The sequence below is a fragment of the Hemitrygon akajei genome, chromosome 15 (genome assembly GCF_048418815.1).
Source record: "Hemitrygon akajei chromosome 15, sHemAka1.3, whole genome shotgun sequence".
NCBI classification, from domain to species: Eukaryota; Metazoa; Chordata; class Chondrichthyes; order Myliobatiformes; family Dasyatidae; genus Hemitrygon; species Hemitrygon akajei.
The window spans coordinates 47877058-47889391 of NC_133138.1; the positions used below are offsets into that span (position 1 = coordinate 47877058).

A 12334-nucleotide genomic window follows, 5' to 3' on the forward strand; every position below is an offset into this window, starting at 1 on the left:
AGAGCTGAAAAGGAGAGGGAGTATGAGGAGAAGGAGAAACAGAGGAAACATGAGCTGGACATGGAGAAGTTCAGGCAAGAGCGAAGAGCTCAAGGGCCAGACTGAGAGGAGAGGTTTAATGTTAGTAGGGAGTTTAGGTTAGTACCTCCGTTCGAGGAGACGGATGTTGATAGTTATTTCTTGCATTTTGAAAAGGTGGCAGTGAGTCAGAAGTGGCCCAGAGATCAGTGGGTGGCGTTGTTACAAAGTGTGTTAAAAGGAAAGGCACAACGGGCATATGCGGCGTTGTCTATGGAGGAGGAGGAGTCTGAGAATTATGAGGAAGTAAAAGAGGCCATTCTTCGGGCCTACGAATTGGTACCTGAGGCCTATAGACAAAAGTTCAGAAATTTAAAGAAAGTGTGGAATCAGACGAATGCAGAGTTTGCCTATGAGAAGGGTGTGCTCTTGGATCGTTGGTGTGCAGCAGAAATGGTGGAAGAGGATTTTCGGCGTTTAAGGGAGTTAATTCTGATTGAGGAATTTAAAGGTTGTGTTTCGGATGATATCCGGATGTATTTGAACAAGAAACCGAATAAGTCCATATCCGAATTTGCTAGGTTCGCAGATGAATATGCCCTAACCCACAAGACAAAGTTTTCCTCGAATAAGAGTTACCAGAAAGACCGTGGGAGCGGTAGAGAAAGCCTGCCGGCTGAGGCAGAGATTCAGCTGGGAGCTAGTGGTAAAAATAAGGTGGAAGAAAGGCAAGATGGCAGGAGGGGTCCTGGCTTGACCTGTTTTAATTGTGGAAAGGTTGGTCATATTGCATTTAAGTGCTTTGCTCCGAGGAAGGAGACAGGAAAAGGGAAAGCAGCAGTCCCTACAGGATGTATTGTATTGATCAATAAATCGACGAGAAAGCCCCAGGTAGATAGAATATGAGAGGGGCGTGAGAAATTTATTTCAGAAGGGACCGTGTCTGTGAAAGAGGGAGAAACACCAGTTCCAGTGCGGATCTGGAGAGACACTGGAATTGAGCAGTCATTGATTCTCAGTAAGGTACTAGATTTTGGTCCTGAGACGGGAGAGGTAGCTTTGAGAGGCATAGGAAAAGGGACAGAAGCTGTGCCTTTGCATAGGATCATTATAAATTGTGAACTGGTATCTGGACCAATTGAAATAAGGGTGCGATCAGAATTTCTGAGAACTGACGTAGACGTCCTTCTGGGTAACGATTTAGCTGGTGGTGAAGTCTGGTCGGCCACGGAGCTGACGAGCCAGCCTGTAAGTGCTGAGGTCCCGCCCCTAGATTCCAAGATCTATCCCACATGCGCGACCACTCGCAGCATGTCGAGAAAGGCAGGTGAGAAAGAGACCAGTTTAATTCAGGTCAGTATCGATTTGGCTGAGACGTTTTTACCGACCCTGCACCAAGAGGGGTTAGAGGGTGGTAAAACGGAGAATAGGGAGGTGAAAGAGAGTAAGGGAGAGGAGGTAGACCTACCCTTAGCCAGGAGGAAATTTATAGAGGCATGGAGTAAAAATGAGAAACAGATAAGGCTGTTAGAAGGTCCAGAGTTGGACATGGATGATCTGTCTGGCTTGACAGAACTGTTTGAAGAAGTTGAAAATTTTAAAGGTGTTCCCGATAATGAAATGAGGGCAGTCCTAGATTAAAAGGATGCCATTACCTTGAAGGAGTCTGCTGGGTTGGCAGATGAGGGTGTTTCAGCCCGCGGGGTTGAGTTTACTCCGGAAGGGAGTTGCCCAGAGAGTAACTGGGAGGATCAGGGGAACTTAGAATTTGAAAAGGGTACGGGTATTGAAAGCCTGGAAGAGGCAGACGTCCCGTTTGAGTGTGTTCAAGATGTGGATGCACGTGGTATTGAACCTAGTAATGAAACTCAGGAAAAGTCTGAGGTATTTGATTCAGTTAAAAAGGAATGCAGTCCTTGTGGGTCAGATGGACTTGGTTCAGTGAAGAAAGGGTTAACCTTGGTACTAGTGGGAAGTGAGAATTCCCAGTTGTTTGTGTTCGGAGGTGTGTTAAAAATTAGTGAGGAGATAAAAGGTGGTGAGGTGAATATTATTATTGGAGGGAAAGGGAAAGGTGTAGTTCCTAAATTGAATGAAGAAAATTTAAAGTCTGGATTGGTGTCAGAAGCAGTAACCAGGCTGAAGGGACAATGGCTTGTTAACACGATGCCTGCGAATCAATTACAGTTTGATTTGGAATGTAAAGGTGCCCCACTTGCTAATGTTATGCAAGGGTGTGCTGAGAAGAGGCAGAATTTGAAATGTTGGTTGGACAAAGAGGGGTCGCTTGCAGATTTTAAACTGAAAACCAATAGAATGAAGGTTCCTGAAGATAAAACTAACGACTTGCTTAAAAATAAAGAATTGTGTGGAAGTTCAGAAAATGGGCTACGTGTGGAAAACATTGTTGATAAAATAACTCCTATGAAAGGAGCATGCAAAAGCCTATTCCACACTGGTACGCAAACTAACCACGTGGGAGTTAACTGGAAAAGGGGCGAGGGTTGACGGGATGCCACTTTAAATAACAGGATCCGGTTTAAAGGGATTTCGACAAAGCATGTAAATAATAAAGACAACACCATGGAAGATTGACGGTTAAGTTTGAAAGTAAAATAAAGATTAGTATTTGCATGAACTTTTGTAATATACACGAAAGCTAAGATCACAACTCTTTAGTTTTGTTTTGCTGAAGAAAAGGAATAAAAATAGGTGGTTATTAAATTGGAGTCTGATGCTACAGGAATTTATTAAGGTCCAAGATATTAAGATATTAAAGGAAGTGACAATGTAATTGCTAACTGTTTAGATGTTGAATTGAATGTGTAACTGTATTACTCTGTAGTGAAAAAAACCCTCTTTTGTATTATGTTAGATTCTGAAATCCTGTAAGACTCTGTATTAATTAATTTTTACCTGTGGCAAAAATCCTTAGAAGGAAGGGGGTGTTACGAATGTGCAGCAACTCTGAGGGGCCGAAGGGTACAAAGTCGCCCCCTCCTTTTTGAGAATCGCAAGATCGCTATTATTTCGGGTCTGAGACCCAGGAAATGAGAGAGAGACACGCAGAATACACAACCAGGTGGAATGTCTCCTGACATAAGCGGAACGGAACCACTGACTACTGCTATTGTCTCTTGGAGAAGGAATTGTGTATTGAGTACTGTACTATTCATTGAAACCCCTCAGGGGACAACCAGAGTGGTCTGGTTGAGGGATTGCATCATCCCAACCTGATTGACATCTGACACCCCGTGAGTAAGGATAAAAGAGGGTCTGGGGAACACCCCTTTAGACACACCAGGAGAAACGCTAGAGATCCAGGGACAGCGTTTTATAGCAAAAGCCGGTGAGAGCTCGTGTGCGTCCTCCCTTGCCTGGGTGGCGGGCTCATCACGGAAGAACGGTTTAGCTAAAGGAGAGGTCACACTTGAACGGCCACACCAACGAGACACCGACGGACCGAAATCATAAAGTAAGGTTGGAAAAACCCGTAGCGGTAACTGTTCCCATTCTCCTAATCTCTCTCTCTCCAACAATTGCAACACAGCAGTCCCCAACGGCTGCAGCCTGTATGAACTGAATGAACTTTATATTTCCATCGGACAATACATTATCCCCTAGACAACGATAGAGCTTATTTCTTATTGATTATTATTATACCCGCACTTTTAGGTTTAGTATTGATGATGTATATTATCTGTATATTTGCATTGATATTATTTTTGTGTATTTTTACTAATAAATACTGTTAAAAATAGTATCATCAGACTTCAACGGACATCTCTATCTTTGCTGGTAAGTCACCCAGTTACAGGGTTCGTAACACAACCCAGATTATTGAAGTAAACGATGCCATACTAATTACTGAAATTGTATCGAATTATCTTCCTGTTTTGTGAATATGTGTGACTCTACCAGGAAGGTCTTCAAGAGGATGTTTGTTTGTCGTGATAAATACTTACATAACCACAATTTCTCCAGGGACTTAGGTTACAGTCACAACTCTAGATAGACCACACTTGGGGCATTGTGTTCAGTTTAGGTCACCTCAGTATAGGAAGGATGTGGAAGCATTAGAGAGGGTGCAGAGGAGATTTACCAGGATGCTGCCTGGACTAGAAAGCGCGTCTTATGAGGATAGGCAAAGTGAGCTATTGCTTTACTTATTGGAGTAAAGAAAGGTGAGAGGTGACTTGATATGATGTACAACATGATGAGGGGCATAGATAGGTTGGACAGTCAGTGACTTTTCCCCAGGGTGGAAATGGCTAAAATAAGAGGGCATAACTTTAAGGTGATTAAGGGCAAGTATGGGGGAGGGGGCTGCCAGTGTAAGTTTTTTTCCACACAGATAGTGGTGGGTGGGTGTAATGCGCTGCCAGTGGTGGTGGTAGAGGCAGATGCATTAAGGACAGTAAAGAGACATTTAGATAGGCATATGATGATTAAAAGAATGGAGGAGCATGTAGGAGGAACGGGTTAGATTGATCTTGGAATAGGTTCAAAGGTCAGCACAACATTGTGGGCTGAAGGGCCTGTAGAGTTCTATGTTCTATGTTATGACCAAAATACAAGACACATATACACAATCTTTTTAAACCAGCTTTTATATTTTATTTAAATATGAGTAAATGTGACAGCAAATGAAAAACAGAAACACTTCATTTTGTGTCTTTACTCAGCTTAAACTTTCAATTAATCCCTTTAGACTTAAAAAAGATATATAATTAATAAAATACATTTTCAGTGATCACTGTAGGTATCTTCAACACAAAACTGATTCTTTGTAAAATCTATAGGTAGTCTAAAAAGCATAATAAAGAAGAAATATAGATCAAGTTTTACAATTGATTTTCTTGGTATTTAATATTGCACTTTTGTTTGTATCCCTTCTATCAGTTTATGTAAACAGTTTCTTTAATCAAGGTAGCTACCTGATGATACATTTAGCAGATGAATAAAACACACAGGAAGAGGCACTTAATATTGTAACCTGGCCATACACAGTATCACTTGATTTGTATCAAATATGCAACAGGCATATATTCTTCTTCACTGTAGACACCCTGATTAGATAATTTAATTATAAGCATCATTTCACAATAAATAATAGCCAAAAGAGAATACCAAAGGTTGGTCAGAAATTCAGACTTGAAATGGGTGAGGTATTCAGATCCTCATTCAACAGTGACAGATTTGGCCAGGTTTCGAGGAAAGTCAACCTGAAATAAATAATTCAATGTAATTAATAATCATCTATTTTAATAACATTTTCTTTCCTACCCAGGAAGAAACTAAGGTGAACAGTAAAAGGCTGATGAACTCTGAAGTCTTTGTCATCTCCAGCTACTTGGAGGAGCATCAGAAAGATGTTACTGGGGTTATTTGTTAATTCTGGTGATGTTCCTGCCCTGCCCAGCTAGGGCCACTCTAACAATTAGGATAATTCACCATAGAGGAGGCCTAAAAAAGATGTGCTTCAAAAGGCGACATCCATCATCCAGGACCCTCACCAACCAGGACATGTCCTCTTCTCATTACCATTTTCAGGGAGAAGTTACGAGTCTGAAGATGCACGCTCAACAGTTTAGCAACAGCTTCTTCCCCTCCACCATCACATTTTAGAGTGGTCCATGAACACGACCTCACTATTCCTCTTTCCCATTATTATTTTTTTTTATTGTAACTAACAGTAATTTTTAAAAATATCTTACACTGTGCAGCTGCCACAAAACACATTTCATGAAATATGTCAGTGATATAAAAAATGATTCTGATTCAATGCATGGGAATTCCTAATGATTAGATATGATTCCCATGAACAGAGGGTAAAAGTGAAGAGGAAGTTACATCATTTTGAATTGTCCTAGGGACATTCAATGATGTTTCTTCATTTTGAACTGTCCTAGGGATATCCAATGATGTTTCTTTCACTACAGCCTGCTAGTCATGAACTTTTAAAGATTCAAAAGCTAAGACAACTCAACCAACTAACTCAGAACCTGCCACTTGCTTTATTTTCTCTTGGGCCAACATAAACCTACTTGAGGAATTCAAATAGACATTCTTTTTCAGAAGCAATTTGAGAGTCACTAGTAATAATCTCTTTACCACCAAATTCTATACAAGTACAAACAATGGACTCTTTAACAAGACAAGTATCAAGCAGAACCTGTTTATTATTCAATTTAAGCTTCTAAATTTTGTATTTTAAATTAGTATTTTGAAAAGATACACATTTAAAAATATTTGGATCCTTTCATTTGAATAATATAATCATGCTATGTAGGTAGTACATCTTAAGAAGTAAAAGTAACTCACATCATATCCTCGAAGAACAGCCAAATGGAATGAAAGAAGTTGAAGAGGAATTACAGTTAAAATTCCCTGTAAACAGTCAACTAAATGTGGAATTTCAATAGTTTTGTATGCACATTTCTTACTCTCCTCATCATTCTTCGTGCAGAGTAGTATTGGACGGCCCTAAAAAACACAGGAAGCACCTGTCAGAACCACTCAACAAATTCATGGTGACACAAACAAAAAAAAATGAAGTTAATTATTTCAGTCTAAAGAAGCAGTGGCTACTAAAATGCACAATGTACATTATACAGCACTTTCTGTCCGTGCATTTCAAACGAAATAATTTTAAACACCAAGTATTGCAAGGGTGATATTCATTTCTCAGGACCAGTTAACGTGCAAACAAGATCCAAATTTAAAATTAGCTATACAAGTTCAATTGCTACTTCAGCAGCTGTAATTTCAAAAGCTGTTTCCATTTAAATGATTTGAACAAAAGTACCATCTTCTCATACAGTCTGAAAGTATGACTTTGGTAGCTGCATCTATAATTCTCTATCCTACTTCCTCTGCCTCTGCCCCTTGGCCTCTTACAATATTCCAATCAGGCTAAATACAAGCTTGACAAATACTTTTTTAAATGTACTTAGAAGGTTCAAAAAAGTGACCATCGCGAGGGGTTACTTTTGTATGCACTTCAGATTCAGATTAACAAGTACTCCCGTTTACAACAATTCCAGCTGAAATCTGCAGCCGCAGACACTGCAGTAAGTTACATTGTGTCAAGCTATTTTGAAGAAACTGCAATTTTTGGAACCAGCAAACTCAAAACTCTGACCACCCAGAGAGTGAGTGCAGGAGCTGAGAGAGCGAGCTGTTTCCCATGCTAACAGTTCTTGTCTCAGTACTACTGGAACTCCGGCCTGAGGAGATTGTTGGACAGATAGGAGAGGTAATTGACAATGCTGAGGGTCCTGCCTATATAGCGCTCTTGATAAATATCTCTGATGGGTGAAAGAGAGACCCCGATGATCCTCTCAGCAGTCCTTGCAATCCTTTGTATGGACTTGCAGTCAGATGTCTTGCATTCCCATACCAGACGTTGATGCAGCTGCCCAGGACACTTTTGATGGTGCTCCTGTAAAAATTGATTAGAAGGAAGGATGGGGGAAACCTCAATCTCTTCAGGAAGAGGAGACACTACCGTGCTTTCTCTACTGTGGAGCAAGGTGGTGTTGAAGGATGAAGTGAGATCATTAGTTATGTGCACTCCCGGAAACTTGGTGCTCCTAACTCTCTCCACAAAGCAGCCATGTATATGCAGTGAGGAGTGGTTTATTAGAACTAACTCCTGCCTGAGTAAGGATCTGGACCTGCTGCAATTTGTCTATGGCCACAACTGGTCTACAGCAGACGCAATCACACTGGCTTTGAAGCACCTAGACAACAGCAATAGATACATCAGACTATAGTTTATTGATTACAGCTCAGCATTCAACCTCAGTACTAACCTACAAGCTTCAAAACCTGGGCCACTATACCCCCCTCTGCAGCTGGACCCTCAGCTTCCTTATAGGGGACCACAATCAGTGTGGAACAGAAACAACAACTCCTGCTTGCTTACAGTCAGCATAGGCACACTTGAAGGATGTGTGCTTAGTCAGCTGCTCTACTCTCTACATTCATGACTGCGGGGCTCAGCACAGCTCAAACACCATCTGTAAATTTGCTGATGACACCACTGTTGGGGGCAGTATCTCTGATGGTGATGAGGAGTGAGACACATGAGCTGATGGAGTGGTGTCGCAACAACAACCTTGCATTCAACATCAGTAAGATCAAAGAATTGATTGTGGACTTCAGGTCAGGACAGACTCTGAGAAGTGAGCAGCGTCAAGCTCCTGGGTGTCAATATCTAAGGATCTCTGTTGGGCCTGAACAGGGTGCACCAGTAGGAGTTTGAGGAGATTTGGTCTGTCACCAAAGACTTACAAATTTCTACAAATGTGCAGTAGAGAGCATTGTTACCGGTTGCATCACAGTCTGGTATGAAGACTCCAATACAATGGATCGAAAGAGGCTGCAGAGAGTTGTAGACTCAGCCAGTTCCATCATGGGCACAATTCTGCCCACCACCCAGGGCATCTTCAAAAGAGGAGGGTCCTCAAGAAGGTGGCATTTTACCATTGAGGACCCTCATTATCTGAAGCATGTTCTCTTCTTGTTAGTATTATCAGGAGGAGGTACAGGAGCCTGAGACCCACACTTAACATTTTAAGAACAGCTTCTTCCCCTCCACCATCAGATGTGTGAACAGTCCACAAACACAAATTTGTTATTCCTATTTTGCATTAATTATTTTTGTAACTTTGTCATTTTTATGTCTTACACTGTACTGTTGCAGCGAAAAAAATCACTACATGTCAGTGATAATATACCTGATTCTGATTGTTACAGACTTCAGGATTCAGCATTGACACAGATCATTTAATAATCCTACTCTTACCATTAAAATCCTTTCTTGTCCTAACTTTTGTCCTTTTACATCCCATTCCCATTTTGCCTTGTATCATCATCAATTGGTATTCAACATCTTCGACCATTTTGTCACAGATCTTTACTTTGTTCTTCCATTGCCTATAACTGACCTCTCTCATTCCAAGGTATTGCCTAATTATTTTTATCTCTTTCAATTATTTATGATGGAGTTAATTTGATCAGAAAGTTCAAATGCAACTCCTCCTACTGCAGTTGAAGAGGATAACATACAAAAATGAAAGCAATGCAATATCAGATAAACTCTAAGAGAAAATGACAATAACTTTACCTGTCGAGCAGCGACCTGTTGCATAGCATTCTGACACTTTGTGTAGCATGAATCCTTCATAATAATCATTATAACAGGCATCAGCTTGTCAATTAAAGCTAAAGGACCATGTTTTAACTCTCCTGCCAAGATCCCTTCAGAATGCATGTAAGTGATTTCTTTGATTTTCTATTGACAGAACCAAAAAAAGATCATTACCATTCAGAGCAATCAATATTTTATATAAAGCTATATAATTAAACTAGAAAGGGCAAAAAAAGAGAATCATATCCCTCCCCACACACAATTAAGTACCAATAAATTATTCACTGCTATTTTCATTATTTACATTCAAGTCTGCAAACAGATATACAAAGCTTGCACACATTTAGAGGAACATTACCTTGTGCAACCCAATAGATAATTATAAATAATTTGTCAGATTAAATTTAATGTGAAGTATTATGAAGTCATTTGCTTTGAATAAGGCTTAAAAAAAGTATTTTCTTAATGATAAGTGATTTGGTATTTAGGATTTAAGTGTTCTTTCCACAAATCACTTTTACTTATAGTTATCAAAAACCAAGTACTGTACTTCTCTAAAAATGCTTAGATAAATATCATCTGAAGGGAGATGGAATATAAAAAGTAAGGAAGTGATGCACCAGCTAAACTTTGGAAAACAAAAATGCAGACTTCATCTGAAATTATCAGGACACCTCAATTTTAAGAGTCACTTAATTTTATTAAGTTCACCATGATATTACCAGAATTGAAATTATGGGAGCACGTTGTATGATTATGGCTTATATTCCTAGTGTTGCCAAAAGTGAGGAATCATTTAATCATATATGATAAAAACAATTGAGGTTTGCAAGTCTTTTCAAGTGAATGACTTGGTGATAGATTATTGACTTGAAACATTAACTCAATTTCTGCTGAATAGTCCGAATATTTCATTGGGATTGCTCTCCATAGGACTCCCTTGTACACTCATCCCTCCCCGCTGATCTCCCTCCTGGCACTTATCCCTGCAAGCATGACAAGTGGTGCAAATGCCCCTGCACCTCCTTGCTCACCACCAGGGCACCAAACAGTCTTCCAGGTGAGGCGACGCTTCACCGGCGAGTCTGTTGGGGTCATCTGTTGTACCTGGTGCTCCTGAAGTGGCCTCCTCTACTTTGGTGAGATCTGAAGCAGATTTGGGCACAACTTCATTGAGTACCACAACTATCTGCTGCAGAAAAACAGGATATCTTGCTGGCTACCCATTTCAATCTAACTTCCCATTCCCATTCTGACCTATTGTCTGTGGTCTCCTGTGCTGCCACAATGAGGCCAGATTCAGGTTGGAGAAGCAACGTCTCATATTCTGTCTTGGTAGACTCCAACCTGACGGCAGGAACATCGATTTCTCTAACTTCTGCTAAAGAAACCCCCTCCACCCTTCTCCCTTTGTCCATTTCCCATTCTGGTTACCCCTCCCACCCTTTCTCTTCTCCTCATCTACCTATCACTTCACTCCTCCTTCCCTTTTTCCATGGCTAACTGTCCTTTCCTATTAGATTCCTGCTTCAGCCCTTTATCTCTTCCACCTGTCACCTTCCAGCTTTTCACATCATCCACTTCCCTGCACCCAGCCACCTTTCCCTTCCCCTGGTCTCATTTATCGCTCGCCAGCCTGTAACTCACTCCCCCCACCCACCTCGCCTTCTTAGTGTGGCTTTTGCCTCTTTCTTTTCCAGTCCTTTTGAAGGGTCTTGTCCAAAACTTCAAATGTTTATTCCCCTTCATAGATGTTGCCTGACTTACTAAATTCCTCTAGCATTCTGTATGTGTTGCCCAAGCACTTGCATTTTTTTTACTTCAGCATATAGCAGCCTTTGATTATTTTTCCCACGAGGAGGAATTTTACAGAGTTTCTACTTACTAAAGCTCCTTCAAGGCAGGTAGCGTAATGATACCCACGGCCCATGACGAGGAGTGATTTGTGCTGGAACAGCTCTCGGGCCAATTGTTCAATTTTTTCATCCAAGGACAAAACTTCTTTGATTGAGTCTAAGAGAAGTGACATGGAGATTTAAAAAAAGTGAGTAAATGAGGCAGCTGTAAATGCTCCTGAACTAATGTCATTATCATCTAAAGTTTCAGTGATTTGCAATCAAAGCAACAAGCATGTAAATACTCAATAAGAAAATAAACATTTTGTTTTCCAGTACAATCATGTTTACCACAATTTTCCCCAAGTTCTATTTTGGATCTTTCCTGGACTAGACCTAATCACAATGGCCTATTCTTCCTGTATAATCATACAAATTAATCTGCTTCAAACATTTATTATTTGAATGGAAAACTATTCCATGCTTCAGTCATTATCAGTAGAAGGAAACTCCTCCAAACTTTCAAATTGATTGACGATCCCTCATTACCAAGTTCCCCAGGTGAATTCGGACAGGAAACTTTCTCTTGCTGGGCAACATGGAACTAGGAGTCAATGTTTAAAAACAAGTGCTTGCTCACTTAAAACAGAGGTTTGGAGATTTTGTCCCCCTCTGTGAATGTCACAACTCATTAGAACTTTCCTTCAGAAGTGTAGAGATTGCTGGTGTAATTCCCTACGTTTGATAAGGTGAAAAGTGAAAGATATGATTGGTTATGATGCCAAGTGAGAGAATGCAAGGGCTTGCTTATTGGAACCAGTCCATCTGAAGGAGGTGTAAATAAAGGGGAATGAGTGATGACAGAGTAAAGGAACAATGTTAGAACCACAAGATGCAAAGTACTGTCATTGCTGCAAGTTTAAAACAGAAGAAATGCCCAGCAAGTCCCGCAGAATTCAGGAGAGAAAATTGAATCCCCAATTTAAATTCAGTTGAAGCAAGGCATTTGGACAAGGGAACCCTTAATTAGAAATCTGCATAGTCACACAGGCATGAGATAAAAAATATTTAACGCTGCTATGTCTTTGTTCCCACATAGGACTGAATCCTACCCAGACGTGATGTGGAGGCTGATGGGCAGGAGACCACCACCTGGAGTCAAAAGGATTAATCCTCAACTCTAAATTTAGGGAGTATGTGGTCAAGAGATGATCACTGATGGTTAGGGGAACAAGAGGAAAATTTAAGATTTCCTCACTGGACTGGGTAGAAATAAACAGGTCTTAAAGTGATTCAAAAGAACAGGCCAACTTTTAAAAGATAA

At 40.5% G+C, this 12334-nt stretch overlaps 1 protein-coding gene across 1 annotated transcript in view; it reads right to left on the minus strand.

Moving 5' to 3' along the window:
* Window positions 1-4619: 4619 nt before the first annotated feature.
* The window catches only part of LOC140739592 (glutamine--fructose-6-phosphate aminotransferase [isomerizing] 2-like), a 43430-nt gene continuing 35715 nt past the window's right edge, over window positions 4620-12334 (minus strand). Inside the window, exons 16-19 of the mRNA XM_073067991.1 lie at window positions 11061-11188; window positions 9152-9319; window positions 6343-6504; window positions 4620-5243 (exon numbers count right to left, since the gene is read on the minus strand). Of these exons, the coding sequence (XP_072924092.1) occupies window positions 5199-5243; window positions 6343-6504; window positions 9152-9319; window positions 11061-11188 (503 nt within the window). The 3' untranslated portion in view covers window positions 4620-5198. The remainder of the gene's footprint in view (window positions 5244-6342; window positions 6505-9151; window positions 9320-11060; window positions 11189-12334) is intronic.